Source organism: Phallusia mammillata, chromosome 1 (genome assembly GCF_965637545.1).
Source record: "Phallusia mammillata chromosome 1, kaPhaMamm4.hap1.1, whole genome shotgun sequence".
Taxonomy (NCBI): Eukaryota; Metazoa; Chordata; class Ascidiacea; order Phlebobranchia; family Ascidiidae; genus Phallusia; species Phallusia mammillata.
The window spans coordinates 18,136,646-18,153,985 of record NC_137252.1 but is presented as its reverse complement, the minus strand read 5'-3'; the positions used below and the strand labels follow the sequence as shown (position 1 = coordinate 18,153,985).

Below are 17,340 nucleotides of genomic sequence, written 5' to 3'. Positions count from 1 at the left end.
AGTTTTATGTAGCCCCTCTGAGTTGCATATGTGAAACTGTGTGTGGTGTGGTGTACTAGCCAACAATGAGTTAACCAACCCATAGAAACAAATAGCACACAAACAAAAACAAGCACTTTTTGTGAGATCATATTTGGTCATTTACAACGTAATAGGTGTAAATCTATTTGAAAAGTAAAAATCAGGTTTTAGCTTTGAGTGCATCATGCTTTTTCAAATAACAGTCGCATCTACAACAGCAGTACTTAGATGCTGGATTCACTATTCGGCAAAGTCGGCGCTTACTCAGGCGTAGAGGAGGGTGCACCACAGAAACTTTTTATGACCGAATTTTTAGTGCTGTCTCTCTGTTAAAGACTTCATTACCAAGTCGGCTTTTTCACAACTAATGCTGCGTCCATCTACGGTTACAAAGAAAATTCTTTCATATTACAAAATTTTTGAACATTTCGCGGCATTTAGGCAGCATAGCGTTTTGAGCGAAGAAAAAGTACGCTGACTTTGCATAACTAAGATTCAATATGACATATTTACGGGCTATTCAACTACGACAAGCTACAATTTCACTGACAATCTCTAGCTTTGCAGCAAATTTACCATCCCAGTTAACATGTATTACAATTACATACTATACAGAAAACAACTATATGACGTAAGAAACAAACATTTGTAAAACCATTGTGTGACAACAAAACATCCAAACTGAAGGTCGATTGTTTCGGTGCAAATTTAGCGGTGCCTTCGTATACAGCAGGTCCGCTTGGTGCGCTTCGTCCACCAGGTACTTCGCTTGGTGCGCCTGGTACTTCGCTTGGTTAACTGCAGGTTACTCATTTTAATGCAACAAAGCCCGTAAATAGTGCAGGTAACCTTCTTTGAAGCGAAGAAACTTGTAGTTACTTGTAGTAAACTTGTAGTTACCGGTTTTAAGGTTTGGTTTGGGTTAAGGTTAGGGTTAGGTTTGTGTTAAGGTTAGAGTTAGAGTTTAGGGTTAAGGGTTTTGGGTGTGTGTTGGGACTATCGTAACACTTTTCCGGCATTATTTGCGTGTTTTAACGTTAACTGCAGTATTTACGATTTGTCGCATAAAAACAGGACAGCTGCAGTATTTTCGAGTTACGTCGTAGCCTACCTATCATGAGTGTAATCGCACCAATAAGAGTTACCTGCACTACTTTTAAGTTGCGTTGCACGAAAAACGGTTTCCCAGCGAGGTACCAAGCGTACCTAGCGCACCTGTAGTATTCAAAGGCACCCAAAATTTAGTTCTTTAGGAATATTTCCATTCATGCAAATCCTCTATTAAATAGATTTTACTCGTTTACTGTGAAATGCATTTCAAAACGTTAAATACCACTATCTTTAGCTTAGAAGAAAAATGTTTAAGCAGCTTTGGGGTGCAAAATAAAGTTATTAATCCTTGTAGAATAACCATGGACACGCCTGTTGCTTTCACTTTCCATTCTTGACATGCAGTGGCGTACCACTGCTTTTATAGTTTTACAATTCATCAAAAATTCACTAAAATAAGAACGATGTCAGCACTATACACAGGGTTGCCATACCGTCCTTATTTCTAAGATTTGTCCTTATTTTGAAGGGCTATGTCTTGGAAAAGTTCATTGTCCTTATTTCTAAGAAATGTCCTTATTTTTGACTGTAGTCCTTATTTTGTCTTATTTTCAACAATTCATATAGTCAAATCCCTGCTACAGGTAGAAGCGAACCTAGACCTGGCCTGTTGTGAGATGCACTTAGTATTTTCTACGGACAACTAGTTGCTTGAACAGATTGTTTCTTCTCAAAATGTTGCAAATATTATGTCATGGCTCGTATAAATGCAAAGATTTGTTCAAAAACGTTTGTTTCGTTTCGCATGAAAAATTATTTTTTCGGATGTTGTCCTTATTTTTGGTTTCAAGTCGATAGCAACCCTGACTATACAGAAGGTCGAGGCAAACCACTGGACTAGAGGAATGTCACCGCGTCGGAGATAAGCGTATAGGCTCAGGCTACCACCCCTGGTGCTACGGTACTTGGGCGTGCCGTTCCTGTAATGCTTCATTTTATTAAAATGCACATAATTTTTGCAAAATATTTACTTCAATTTAGATTCACAAGAAAAATTCAGGGGACTTTCGGTCGTGAAAATTCATAAGGCAGCTGCAATTTACATGTAGTCCACTTTGTTTAAAAAGGTAGCCTACTTTGTTTGAAGAGACGTTGATTTCAATTTGTTTTATTCTAAATTTGGCTCTCCATCACAATCGTAAACGCAATGCAAAGAGCTGCGCGTCTCGCGGACGTGTTACTGACGTACGTGTTTACAGCCATGCACATACCTAATACATCACTACTTTGACAGCTAGGGCGCAGCTATAAAAATATGAATATGTTCATACGTCATATCGGCATATGCGACCACAACAAGTTAGTCAATAAAAAATATAAAAAACGGCGTGTGGTTGTACTTAAGGTGACATCCTTTTACGCGATTGACACGCTAAACATGCTTTACGACGTGTTTCCGTTGAGCAAATAGGCTCTTTTTGGCTACATAAAGCTGACAAGATGTAGAATGGTGGTCAGAAACTTTTGGGGCTTGAACTGCATTCGGAACAAAAATCGGTAATGGATTTCTGCCAATGCCGATGCTCCGGCGGTTTCGCCTTTGAAGAAGTTACGTTTAACTTCTTGACAGATGGTAGTGTTACAATGCTGGGACCAAGCAATGTGCATGTTGAAACTTGTAAGTGCGATAACAAAAAGCTTGTTATCCTAGAAAACCACAAATGTGACGAAACGTGTCTTGCCGATCCAGATGAGCAACAAAATGAAACTCTTGTTGCATCAGAAAGCTTTGAAGAGGTGGTAGAAGATGAGGAAGATGCAACACAAAACACCGACAAACCAGTAATTTTGGTTTGTCAAAATACAGATGATGAAAAAAACCAACAGGAAGATGAAGATAACAATCAAAGTGAAGTTACACCACACGATGAAGAGGAAAACGATGAAGAATTGACTGTTGGCGAATTTCAGCACATGATTTTTAGAACTTTGGGCAAGGACAGCGTGGTTAACAGCGGTGAAATGTTCCGTGCTAGGCTGGTGAACGTTGAGACCAAGGAGGCTCTTACCGTAGACAAGCTAAAGGCGGAAGGTGAAGCCATCAGCGACAAGCAGTTCTTTTGTCCTCATTGGTTTGTCGTCACTGTGGCGGAAAGCAATGACTTAATGTTTGGTCTAAAGTCTTTTGATTCAAGCAACTTCTATGTTCTGGCATTGGTTTCACACACAGAGAGCTCTTTGCGAAGATTCGTCAGCCATGACAAACTGGTTCTAATCGACACCAAAGACTTAAAAGCTTCCAAATCGCTTCGCCACGCAGTTTTCACAGTTTCGCCGCTTAATAACGGTACATTCATGCTCAAAATGAAAAGGGTAGGTAAATACCTGAAATCAGGCAAAGACGTAGTAGAAATGGTGGACAGGGATGAAGCAAGTGTTTTTAAGTTCGTCAACAACCAGTCGTAACTTTGTATCCATGTTGTACTTTCGCCTCATGAATGTCGTTTGTCCCTGCTGACTAGCTTCGTGATGTTATTTAGATAATGTTTACATTTAATTACCAAACCACAAGACTTGCTGACTAGCTTCGTTTATTCGGAATACATTCACATTGTTTCTTATTTTGTCTGTGAGACACTGTTTGCAACTTTAGCACAGCCACTGGAAGGATGACAATTTTACACAGATTAAATAGAATATTAAGTGAATTAAATGTTTTTGTCCCACGCCATGAAGCCAAAGTGCAACAAAAACAATGCGTCTGTTGCATGTAACGATGTAAAATAATATTTTGGATTATCGTTTGTTTTTGTCATCAAAATTATTTGAAGCTAATTCATTTATTTCGGTAAGAAAGCACTTGTAGCAGACCAACTAGATAAATGCAATATTTCTGTATTTTGCACGCTGCATGAAAGCAGCGTTTGCAGCCAATATAAAGAATAAACGTAAATGGCCGTAAGCGAACATTTTTCACGAATCACATCTTGTACTTTTGCACGCTGCATTACAGCAGCGTTTGCAACAAAATCAAACGTAAATAGTCCATAAAACAAAAATTTCACACGGTCTTGCAGTACATGTTTTGGTCGCATCAGTGAAGTTATATTTTTTTAGACAATTTGACTTGTATTTCGCCAGATATACCTGTTCGTTCCCACTGCCGTCAACGTGCACGTTTTCAAGAATATTCGTCATATGAAAAAGGCAAATATGTCCCAGTTAAAAGTAACATTACCAAACGTAATTTATATGAAAGTGAAGAAGTTTACTGTTGCATTGTGGGAGTATAAATAGTGCTGTTTTCCGCCTTGAAATTAAACAGTTTTGGGAAGAGAGAGAGAAAAAGAGAATGTGTTCTCTCTGGTTCAGTGTTCTCACTGGATCAGAGTTTTACTGTATTGTGTGGAAGCGATACATGCTGTCGTACTTATTCAAGAATACATCTAAAGTTCGGCTTCGTGCCTCAGCGTTCAACAAGTTAAAGCAGACAGGACGAGGATCCATAAACAACCGAGTCAATGACATTGGTATTTCTTGCGGCGTTCGGAGTAAATATAGACGCCATCGCTACATACAAAAGGAACGATTTTACATGTGCCACGTTAAGTTTACACAAAATCTGCCATACAGGTTTTATTTTGGTAATACATTGTACTACACACGTTCAAACAATAGGGTTCCCATGTGAGCCTAAGTTGTTTTATGTGGTTTACTTTCAAGACACAAAAGTTAAACGACAAAATTTATTTTAACGATAAATATGTTCCGCGCTAGGCAAAATGGATTCCATTCGAATTAAAGAGATTTAGGAGCCTGTAAAATTAGAAACATGTGATTAGTATATTGCATTGTACACAATGTTGGAAAAACTTACGCAAGGAAATCATCGATATCCATAGTCCTAGCACGTTTACTGTGAAATTCGTCAGTTTCCAGGAGTCTCATTACGAGGGATTTTATTGAGAAGTCTGTCGGAACATCCTGAAACAAAAAAACGAGGTCCAAATGAGCTGGTTTAAGGCTGTTGCAATTGGTATGCACAATAACATACATATAATTTAGACTCGGATTTGGTACATTTTGCACACAAGAAAAAATATATTTTTTATTGTTGTTATTAGTGTTATATACTGTGGTGCCAGAAAAACTGCTTAACCGTCCGAAACAAGCATACATTTTGTAGCATTTATCTCACCAGCGTTTTGTTTGTCTGGGACATCTCTTTTTTATCGTCATAATGACGTTATTGCTGCGTCGCCACGGCATGTCTTGTTTACAGCAAGTTACATTTTTGACACTTTTTTAAACACAGACCACTGCCTGTTCAGTGCTTATTGGATTGGTTGAAAACAGTTTTACCCCTTGACAGAAGTGCTCATAATGTTTTTAAGGATCAATATAGGCAAGGAAAGACTGGATGGTTTAGCACAAGAGTCTCCAAAGTTTTTGATTTACCAGGAACATTTCAGTATTTTTAAAGCTTTGAAGGTGAGGTTTGTTGGAAATGCCCAGTAATGTTGACATGGCAGAAATATGCAAAATTTTCCTACAGGAAAAACAGATTATTAGTTACAGGGTTCCCGCACAATTTTCGTTTATAAATTCCATGACTTCTCCAAAACTTTTCAAGAACCCCCCCCCCCCCCCAAATTTCCATAACCTTATTCGAAAAAAAAAATCGAGCAATTCCCATAGTAAAACTAGTTAAGGGGCTTTGGTAGACGTAGCCAATTTACCATACTTGCAACGAATATACAAACGTTAGGCGATTTGAAGTTCTAACTGGCATTTTCAGGGTAAAACAGGTGACAAATTCCATACTTAAGGACTTTTGCAAAAGTTGGCCTTTTCAAAACTTTTTCAGGCCTTAAAAATACAAATTTAAATTCCATAACTTTTCCAGGATTTTCATACCTGAGGGAACCCTGTAGTTATTACCTGGTTGTGAACAGAACAATGAATCCGGTAATTTTTTTCCAACATATCCAGAACAGAATTAGTTCTAAAAATTAAGACAAAAGTTAAATACAAATCAAATTGTCAACTCTGCTTCAAAATGAGAAAATCTGTAAAACTGAAAGATGTTGATTGATTTACACATTTTTTTCTAACTCTTGCTGAACAGTAGTAACCAACTTTTTGTTTGCAACACACTTAGATACACACAAAATTTATTTATAGAAATTGATTTACATGTGTTCAGGGACAGTGTTTTTGTTGTAAATAATATCAAAATATAGATCAAGTTTTGTCATGGGCAATTGCATTTTTTATTAAACCCCAATTATACCAAGAGATAGAAAATTATTGCTACATGACAGACATTCTGAAAAACATTCTGAAAAACAAACACTTAAAGGTAAATGTAAAGTAATGGTCTTACCCGAATACAGCTGACAAAGTTTTGTTCTTGCGGATAAAGGCTATTCTGACTAGTCCATCCCACTCCTGTAGTTCAAAAGTTTTTATGGGTAATCAAACCATGAAAAATACAACTGAACTTACTGTAAAATTAATAGGGGGTGGTGGGTTTCGTGGTTCTATCCGAACAACATTTGATTCCACTTTTGGTGGTGGCCTGAAGTTGTTTCTACCAACCTATAAATTTAGATAGAGCATTTAGTCTTTGTGAGAATCAAAATCAACAATCACATTGTAAAATGTTCAATTTGTACACAGTTGCATACTTTCATCAAAAGATCAACTCTAGCCAACAATTGTGTGTTAATTGATAAACGGCAGTATAATTTATCTCCAGGTTTTGCAACAAGGCGGTGGGCAAACTCCCTCTGTAGAAACAAAATATATCTGATGGTTTGTTATGCTGTAATTTGCTGAGCTAGCTAAATTTGATGTCTGTTGTTAGCATTTGCCAGTTTTCAAATTTCCACTTACACACTTTATTGTAGCCTAAATATGTTAAATACTTTATAGATAAACATATTTCATTCCGTAAAAGCCTAAAAACATGTGATATGAACATGCACTTCACATACATGTTTGCACCATCACCCAGCTAAGTATTTAACACTGCGCACAAATTTAACTGCAAAAACATCAATAAAAAGTATGTACAAAAAATAACTTCCAAACCAAATACTAATTAAAGGCCATACCTGAAACATTAATACAGCACATCTAAAAAATGGTCTGTGTAGCAGAAGTTTGAATACAATAGGAGATGAGATTTGGTAGGGCAAGTTTGCCACACACACATCAAAAAATGGTAATGCCTCAAGTTTCAGGACATCTCCCACAATAAGGTGAAGTTTCCTCTGCAAATGTGTTCCCTGGACTCTTTTTTGGAGCTCAGCTGCCATTCGGGGGTCAAGCTCACATGCTACAACTTTCTTTACCTAAACGGAAAATATCCAGATCAAAATTATAAAGTAAAAACCATAATATGTCCAGTTAAGTTGCAACAAAAACTGCAAAAACAATCCATGTTATAAAACAAGTAAAACAAGAAAGGGTGGCTTAGAACATTTTGTCGTTGCATTTACACTATAACCTATTTTAAAACATAAATATATTTCCTATGCTTATTTTGTATTGGGTCCCATATTAGCCATCGTCTTTCATAACTTTAGTAAATGTTAGGGCTACAGGGTTAAACACAACAATCGACACCTATAAATGGCATACTCTACAAGCTATCCAAATTTTAGCCAATTCTGACACTGCTAGCGGGGTAAATACTGGGGTTATCAGGACAAACAAAGTGGGATGCATACATCCCTATATCTACCATCTGTGTAAGTTTCATCCAAATTAATCAAACATTTAATGGCAAAACAAGTCGGACAAACTTTGGAAAGAAAAATACCCATTTTAGGGGGCTAGCGGGGTAAATACTTTGGTTATCAACAAAAACAAAGTGGGATGCACATCTACATAACTATATCTACCTTCTGTGTAAATTTCATCCAAATCCATTAAACATTTGGTGGAAAAATGAGTCGGACAAACTTTGGCAAGAAAATAACCCATTTTAGGGGGCTAGCAGGGTAAATACTGGGGCTATCAACAAAAACAAAGTGGGATGCACATCTACATACCTATATCTACCATCTGTGTAAATTTGATCCAAATCCATCAAACATTTGATGGAAAAACGAGTCAGACAAACTTTAGGAAGAAAAAAAAGAAATAAAACGAAAACAAATTAGAGTAAAATCAAAATGTGTCCCCTTCAGGTAAGGGGACCCATAATAATTATTTTATTATGAAGAGATACATTAACCCACCCTAAAAGTTTTAGACAGAAACCAACTATTCTAACTGAACATAAAATTTCCCTTTCAATTTTTTAATCTAAACCTTTGTGTCCTTGATTCAGGTAAACCAATTTATGACACCCAAAAAAACAATTCACAATATGTTAGCTGAACAAAACATCCAACATTATGCAGACCAAGTGTCTCCCATATGTTATGTACAACAATTAAACAATTTATAATATTTGATATAGGTAAAATTGCAAATTTAGGCATCATTTACACACATTGAACAAGTATGGTTTCAGCCTAATTAAGTTCACATTCAGCCAACCGAAACTTTGGCACATCACTAATTAGTATAACCATACACTGTCTCTGTTTTTGGCCTTTTTAAATATTTGCTTAATTGCACAACCAAAGAAAATCCCAATTCACAGCCGCTTTGATTCAATCATGTTGTTATGTTATCATTCAAGTTATTTGAATGATAACATAATCCAGATAACCGAATATATTTCGAATAGTATACAGCATTTACTTCACCGTAAGCTACATGTTGAGTTGTTAAAAAATAATGTAAGCTGGCCTTAATTACAAACCACATGCTGTGATCTATCATGTGTAAACAGGTAAAATGTAAGCTGCCCATGATTGTAAGTCACACCAACTGTAGGGTAAAAAACTCAACCGAGGCCTACAATACAAAAATCCTGTACCCAGTAAGCCAGAATGTTGCTTTATATGTAAAAAGAAAGTGTGAATAGGCAGTTGTGTTGACAATGAACACCTTTATACATCATCTCTTATACATCATCATCTGGAACATTGCATTATCCAGTTATCCAGTATGATTAGCCTGGTTTGTCTGAAGTGGGTTTTAAGTATTTTTTAACTGATCCTAAACTTCAACTGCTCCTCAACAATGAAGTGTTTTGGATACAAACAACAGACTTAATCACAAAACTACATCATGTGAGGCAGGGCTACTTAAACTTTCTTGCTCTGCGATCCCATTTTAAAAGAGAAATTTTTATGTAACCCCTTGATGGGTAAAGCCCAGGGGTGCACAACCTTTTCGCTATGACGGCCCATCACAGATCTTTATTTCACCAACGGCCACCTGCTTGATTGTGTTTTAAAATCAATGATGTGAAGAAATACTTACATATTATATATACTATCTAATGGCACCTAAAAAGCCTAAATTAGTTTCTAACTTGATACATAGATTACCAGTCTTATCTTTTATGATGTCATAATCTATATTGTGATGCTTGTGGTATCTGCTTTTTCGCATTGTTTGCACACAATAGGCTTAAAAAAGTCTGGCGCATATGGCTACTAGGCTGGTAATATTCTTCCACAAAATGTGTTTAGAGCAGTTGAAAAATCAAATATTTTGGAGTTTTTATTTACGTCACGGCCGCCAGTACATATATTGTAATAAACAGGTTCATGACCACATGTTGTGCACCCTGGTATAGCCTATACATGGAAATGATGTTTAAACAATAAATGTATGCACAGATACCATTTTTTGTGACTGACATAATAACACATAATGTTTTGCGACCCCATAACTTCAATCCTTGGAAGATTTAAACCTATAAAAATTAACCTTCTCTAGCATTTTGACAGTCATGTTTCCGGTTCCTGGTCCAACCTCGAGAACTGTATCTGTTGTTCTTAAAGCAGATTTCTCCACCATTCCATTAATGATAAGCGGATTTTTTAGAATATGCTGACCCACATTTGTGTTAAAGCAAATACCTGAAAAGATATAAATATCCAACAGTTTTACATAGGAATTAATGTAACTTGCTGTGTAGGTGTGACAAGAAAAGTTAAAAGACATTAATGACAGGCAAACATGTTGTTTGGCTGATAAACAAGATATTACTTGACTGCTAAACATCTGTAATGCACCAATGGGTTATAATAGGTTCAGACCAAAATTGAATATTCATCAGTTTGCTGAATAAATTTGGCCTCATCAACCGAATCATATTACAAATTTTAAATCCACAGTTTTGTTCTTATCACATAAGTTTTGCTACTAGGCAAACAACTATATACTCTTTAATAGGATAATTCCATTGTAGTGTGATTGTAGTTCAATGGGATTAAAGTAATAAGGCTGAAAAGACTTGCACATCGTCTCAGGAAATTTAAGTTGTTAGGTGGGACCACAAAGCCATCTATGATTAATTAAAAATAGTACTTCTCTATATCAAATCATGGTAATTGCAGAACGAAAAATTGTGTGATAAGTTGAAAATATTACGACAACTTACCTTGTTTAACATGGTCATTGTGGCTGCAAGTTCGTTTTTCTGACTTTACTTTTGGCATATTGCAACTTACTTTATTATAGCCTAATGACACTTAAGTAGCAGTTCTAAAAATATAAATATATATCTGAATAAAAACCTACTACCGTGATGGATGTTAGAAAAAATGAATGTTGTGAACACAGATAACTCGTTTATAGCGATCTGTGACCGTAACACATTTGAAAAGCTATTTACAAGTACATATGTTTTTGATGAAGAATATCGTGTTACGTTATGTTAAGAATGTCAATTAAACATCGCCCTAAAAACAAGCCTAGGACCAAGTTAAACGGACTAACAAGTTTTGCCCTACAAGCTACAAAGCACAAAACACCAAAAATAGCGGCACTGGAGTCCGGTTTACTTTAGGTCAAGAAGGTAACGTCAGGTCAAATGTTTGGAAATGCTTGTTTTTAACGTTATTTATGATTTTAAACCTTCACCTGACCGTAATAGCCCTAACCGCCGGCATTTCCACAAGTCTGCAAAAAAATAGTTAAAAAAATGATAAAAATTAAACGGGATTCGAACCCAAAAATTATGCGCATGAGGCATTGTTTCTTCCACTACACTACAGCAACAGTTGCATTCTGGTGGTTTAAACAGCACTTATAAAGTATCATAAACTATTTGTCATTTGATCTAAAGTAAACCGGACTCCAGTGCCGCTAGTTTTTGGTGTTAAAGTATCTGCCAAGAAATAAACGACGGTAGATACTTTAACACCAAAAACTAGCGGCACTGGAGTCCGGTTCACTTTAGGTCAAATGACAAATAGTATATGATAGTTTATAACTGTTGTTTAAACCACTAGAATGCAACTGTTGTTGTAGTGTAGAGGAGAAAACAATGCCTCATGCGCATAATTTTTGGGTTCAAATCCCGTTTAAATTTTTTCTTTTTTTTGGAGACTTGTAAAAATGCCGGCGGTGAGGGCTATTCGGGTCAGGTGAAGGTTTAAAATCATAAATAACGTTAAAAACATGCATTTTCAAACATTTGACCTGACGTTACCTTTTTGACCTAAAGTGAACCGGACTCCAGTGCCGCTAGTTTTTGGTGTTAAAGTATCTACCAAACGACATGGACTTAAAGGGGACTTTCCCAACATTATTTGAACTTTAATGTAGATTTTATTTACCGGGCAGGTGGGGTTGTGTTGTTTGTACATTGTTCACAGTTTCTTCCAGTAAATTTCAGCAACCGGCACATATAAGTGCTTTAATACTCACATATATGTGCTTTAAAAATTCCTGTTTAAATCAGTGGTTCCCAAAGATTATTTTTTTCGCAACAAATTTTTGTGCGCTCACGGTCCAAAGCAAATCGGAAAACTTGTGTCAGGTTTAAAAAAATAATTACGTATCTTTATACCAATACATGTATATATATAGGCTACATCAGTTCGAAAAACCTGCCCTGTCCGAGCCGGTTTGGAGTTTTTAAACCGGTATAATTCCTGTTATGTTTAATTTTAATTCTACTTATTATTTACACGGAAATATCAAACTCCAGAAGGAAGTGCGCGACACATTATAAATCGTCATTTTTTACACGCCCTTTAGCTTTTATTTTAGTGTATTCAGTAAAGGTGACTCCTAAATAATTAGATTTTGAAAATTAGGCAAACAATGGGGCAGTTAATTAAAATATTAAATGGCCACACGATGTCGCCACGCAACAGTTATAGTTAGCGGCGGATTTGTATTGCGGGGCTACTGTTGTCTGATAAAATCGAACGTTTGAAAGAAAAATTTAAGAAATTAATCATATTGCTCATACAATGTCACAATACTATTGTGTGCCAATTTACCTGGAAAGTAAAGGTGGCCATAAATTTCCACTTAACAGTCAACTGCATGAGAAAATGAAGGTGACTATCAAGCGTTGTGACCCTTAAACTGAAAAGTTGTGGAAACCGATAATTTATTTCTTCTATCAGATGAAAGAAATACATGGCCAGCACGAGAAGTTGTTGATCAATCAATGATCGCCAAATTTAAACAGCAGTTTCCTGCTACCAGACTTATTTTAGATGCCACAAAAATTAAAAAAACCAACCAATGTTAAAGCTCAAAATTCCACATTTTCAACATGTAAAAATACCATAAGGATTCTGGTTGGAATTTTACCAAAAGGGCTAGTGACTTTTCTAAGTAATTTTCATGGAGGATGTACAAGTGATATGCTAGTAATAGAAGATTCTGTACTATACTAAAATGTCTCAGAGGTTTCTTAACCCGTAGACAGCATTATGGCAGATAGAGGAATCAGAGTGCAATATTTGTTTACATCCTTAGATATATTTGTTAACATCCCTAACATTGAAATAAGCTATTGCTGCCAGGCATAATGTTAGACCAAGTATTGCTCATCCAGCAGTTTTTATTGTAAACAATCGACGTTTCGACGTCCTATACAAGACGCCTTCATCAGGATAATGACATAACTTGCAAGACGAATGTCTTTTAAAGCGACAAAATGCAAAACACACACATGTAAAACAGCGATAACAAGATCGCGCGCTGCAAACTCGCACCACCGTAGAGATAAAACAAGCTCAGTGGTGTAAAAGCGACCGATAATTTATCGGCATTAGAACATCTGTTTTAACGTTCATTGTGTTGGCGCGTGAATGGATGTTCCAAGACTCTAGGAAACTTCGCTTGTGGTAATCAGTTTCCTTCACCAACACCTGAGCAGCGGAAAAATTAATGCTGTGGTGGTGAGTCGTTGCATGGTTTGCCAACGCTGATTTCTTCGCATCATTCTTGCACACATCCCTTTCGTGCTCCTTCCGGCGCGTATTTAGACTTCTACCAGTCTCACCGATGTATATTTCGTCACACTCCCCGCACGGTATAGCATACACCACACCCCTAGTTGCAGTAGCATCTAGAGCAGGGGTGTGCAACCTTTTTCGGCGGTGGGCCATATAACCAATTTCGGACATCAAGCGAGGGCCACACAGTTTTTTTCATGTACCGTATTTACACTTTTTTACACTACTGTTTGTGCGGCTTGCATTATAATATCATGTCGATATTATTTCCACACCCCTGCGTTTTGTTTTATTTTGCTTTCAAAATCAACTTTAAAATGTTAGGTGCAAGTAGGTTTCGTCGCAACACTGCCTTTCACAACAAAGTAATTGTTTACTAGACAAAGAGGTATATTACGTCACATTCGGTATAGATACGCAACAAGCACCTAGTGCGAATAGAAGACCATAGGTCTGGGTGTATTAAGTTTCATGCGCTGGTTTAGCATTTTTCTTGTTACGTATAGCAACTTAGGAGATTTACCGAAAACTAATCAGAGAATCAGAGTGTTGTTGAGGGCCACACTAAATGGCTTGGCGGGCCGGATTGTGGCCCGCGGGTTGCACACCCCTGATCTAGAGGGTCTTTTGGGTGCGACAGCATCTGACGTAGGGTGTTTGCTGGTTTGACCCCAACCGATACTCCGAAATCGGTTAACATGCGACGGATTATATCTGTTAACCTTGGTATGTAAGGTAAGGTGACGAAGGCACGTTCTTTGTACTGGATTTCTTTCCGTGCAACCTTTTTGTGATCACGGAGAATCCAGTTCGGGTAGCCATTTAACCGCAGGGCCTCGTTTACCCTGTGCAACTCCGCCTGAAGCAATGCTGGGTCTGTCGTCAAGCGTCTGGCCTGGTCTTTGAGTGCTTTGACAACAGCCCTTTTCTGGTACAAAGGATGATGGGATGTGAAGTGTAAATAGCGCATGGTGCTGGTCGGCTTGTGGTACACCCGCGTGGAAAGCCTACCATCCGCCGCTTTTAAAATTTCCACATCTAGAAAAGGAAGCCGGTTCTTGCTTTCCAATTCCATAGTGAACGCAATTCCTCGTTGCACATTGTTTAAATGTTGCAGAAATTCTGTAACCTGGTGTTTCTGAATGACACAGAATGTATCATCTACATATCGTCGCCAAAATCGTGGTGGTTTGGCAAAAGTTTGCAAGGCGCGTTCCTCCACAGACTCCATGACCATGTTGGCAACGGCCACTGAGACAGGAGAGCCCATGGCCGTGCCATACATTTGTTTGTAAAAGGAACCTTTGAATCTGAAGTATATCGCTGTTTTACATGTGTGTGTTTTGCATTTTGTCGCTTTAAAAGACATTCGTCTTGCAAGTTATGTCATTATCCTGATGAAGGCGTCTTGTATAGGACGTCGAAACGTCGATTGTTTACAATAAAAACTGCTGGATGAGCAATACTTGGTCTATCCCTAACAATGCTAAAAGGAAAAAGCCATGAAAATATTTCAGTAGTAACTAAAGGATAGGCATACTGCATCAGAAAGGATCAATGTTAAGAGAGTCATAGGACTCTTAATATAAAATAATATATAGCTAAAATATACAATATATTAAAGCAATCCATGCCTCATTATGCTGCATCTGTCAAATAAACTTATTTTTGTTTGTTTTATGGGGACAAATGTTAGGCAATGTATTGTTAGAGATAAGTGTTACATTTTTTTGTGTATGTCAGTTAGGGTATGGCAGTTCTGTCCAGCACAATGTGTGTGTGTTTTCCAAAAAGTACATGATAATGTATTCTTGTGTTATCAACTAAACATTTAGTATATAATTACTTAAACCAATGACCGATTCGCAATTTTTCTGCACAAATACATCTTTAAATGTATACACCATAAAGTAGCAGTACTGCTTATTAGCAATGCCCAAATGTCCTTGAATCTGAAAACTTAAAAATCTTCGAATTCATACACCACAAAGTAGCAGTACTGCTTATTAGCAATGCCCATTTGTCCCTGAATCTGAAAGTAGTATTTATGATTTTTTTTAATTGAAGGCTGTCACTCACAAATTCAGATATGGGAAGTTAGCACCTTCGGTTATAATTGCAATCTTTCCCTAGATGGACATTTAATCTTAACCAAACCAGTTTTCTCTTGCTTTGCATCTGGTGTTGCAGCAAAGTATGGCTGTTGGTTGTCAATAAACAGACCTGCCGCACTCATGTGGATATTTTTTGTTTTGCTGAACAAAGTAAGTGCCCTTTTTTCATACATTTTGGCATGACATATTGCTCCTGTGGACAGTACAAACTTAGAGTTACATAGTTTTGCATATTTCTTCTTTCAGTTGCCAAAATAATATCCCTAAATTTTGGTGCTGTTATGCGAAACTTTCATTGGTTAACATTCCTTGCACTTACTTTGTTCAGTTGTGTTTCATTCAATTTTTCAATTTGTAGAAAACAAGGTTTACAAGTCACCACTATACAGGTCATGTAATAAATAAAGTGAGTGATTACTTTTCAATTGTGTTGCAGGGTGGTGAAACGTTTAAAACTGATCTGTATAACTTTTCTTAACAGATAGCTCTTCTGTGATGTGAAATTTGGAAACCATAAGAGCTGTGGCTGCTAGATGTTTGCATGTAGCAACAGGTCCTCTTCCTGCTGCACACTCACATTCTGAATTTACAATTTCTCCACTGTTTTCAAGTTTTATTTTGACATTATATGAAACATTTTTTTCAGTGAAGCATGTACAATGCCACTTAAATAAAACTCAAATAAACATTTCAGACTAGGCGTCCTTTCACAATAGCCTTCACATCACTGTTGGAAATTTTGTCACATGTGGACTTGAAATGAAAATAAACTTTCACTTGTTCCTCAGTTGTGTGTGGTATTTGATCCTAGCTGATTATTTGAGTAAACTCTACTTTGTGCCACTGTAACTCAGAGCTGCAACCTACATTCTCCATCAAGCTCACAGCACAAGTGAAGTTGTCATTCCTATCATGAGCCTGAAGTCTGTGTACAAGTAGTTATGCAGAGAAAAAACAAGAAGCTATTGCAAAAAAACACAGAAATACAACGCATCTTAAAATTAAATCCTCCTTCTTGCCAGTTGTTTTGGGACATCTTTTATTTAACTCAGATTTCCATTTAGAATAATCCATTTTTAGTTGATTTAAGTTGGCAAATAACGATGTTTAGTGGTAAAAATATGACGGAGTAGAGTTGTGTTGACGGAGTAATGCGAAATTTAGGCCTTTCAATTTGCGCGCGTTTGTGCCGTTATGACAACTATAACTGTTGCGTGGCGATACCATGCGGAATTTTCGACCCCTTAACTGCCCCATTACCACGTAGCCTACATTAGAACAGTGTTTCCCAACCTATGGGTCGCGACCCAAAGTTTGGTCGCCTAAAGACTTTGCTGGGTCACTTGTTTTTGTGTTGCAATAATTAAGAACATCACAACTTGCCGTGATAACGGTTAATTCTGTGTGATTTCAAAAGTATGTGACACATGCTATGTGTGAGCTCAGAGCTCTTCAACCGGGGTTCCGCGGAACCCTAGGGTTCCGTACAACCCTTTCAGGGGTTCCGTGAACTTTAAGGGTTGCACGGGGAGTAGCAATTCGAACACGAATGATTCATAGTATCATTGTTTCGAACAGCAATGATCGCCTGTGCAATATTGTTAACCTTTGTTACACCATTGACCAATTGTGACGTAATAAATACAACCTTGTTACACTCCAGCTAAGTTGCGAGATTAATGTAGAAACGACCGATCCAAATAACACGGCAATGCGTTTCAGTTAACCGTTTAATTCAAGTCAACCATTGTGATGTGGTTTGGATGTGTATTCATCTTCTTTCTTTGATGTAGCCTACTTGTATTATATTCATTAAA

At 37.1% G+C, this 17,340-nt stretch overlaps 1 protein-coding gene and 1 long non-coding RNA gene across 3 annotated transcripts; one reads left to right on the top strand and one right to left on the bottom strand.

Annotated features, from left to right (window-relative positions):
- Positions 1 to 3,950: 3,950 nt before the first annotated feature.
- On the bottom strand, positions 3,951 to 10,713 carry LOC145224474 (putative dimethyladenosine transferase). Of its 2 annotated transcripts, none has more exons than XM_080090979.1 (9): positions 10,589 to 10,713; positions 9,913 to 10,064; positions 7,191 to 7,430; positions 6,762 to 6,863; positions 6,580 to 6,672; positions 6,458 to 6,522; positions 5,989 to 6,076; positions 4,949 to 5,055; positions 3,951 to 4,887 (listed from the first exon to the last, which is right to left on the bottom strand). In XM_080090979.1, exons 1-9 carry the CDS (start codon positions 10,644 to 10,646, stop codon positions 4,845 to 4,847), a joined length of 948 nt encoding a protein of 315 aa, XP_079947105.1. In that variant the 5' UTR covers positions 10,647 to 10,713; the 3' UTR covers positions 3,951 to 4,844. The 2 variants fall into 2 exon arrangements, with proteins under 2 accessions (XP_079947105.1, XP_079947113.1); XM_080090987.1 differs by having other exon boundaries at positions 6,013 to 6,076.
- Positions 10,714 to 12,958: 2,245 nt separating this feature from the next.
- On the top strand, positions 12,959 to 16,310 carry LOC145224483 (uncharacterized). Its single transcript, XR_013859668.1, has 3 exons — positions 12,959 to 15,673; positions 15,882 to 15,929; positions 16,005 to 16,310. It is a non-coding gene; the product is annotated as an uncharacterized LOC145224483 (long non-coding RNA).
- Positions 16,311 to 17,340: the final 1,030 nt, after the last annotated feature.

Excerpts from the sequence above, each read along its gene's own strand:
- LOC145224474 (XM_080090979.1), bottom strand. The coding sequence starts at position 10,646 with ATGCCAAAAGTAAAGTCAGAAAAACGAACTTGCAGCCACAATGACCAT. Across the intron at positions 7,431-9,912 it reads CTGTCAAAATGCTAGAGAAG|GTAAAGAAAGTTGTAGCATG; the intron begins GTTAATTTTTAT and ends TTTTCCGTTTAG. Across the intron at positions 6,077-6,457 it reads ACTTTGTCAGCTGTATTCGG|AACTAATTCTGTTCTGGATA; the intron begins GTAAGACCATTA and ends CTTAATTTTTAG.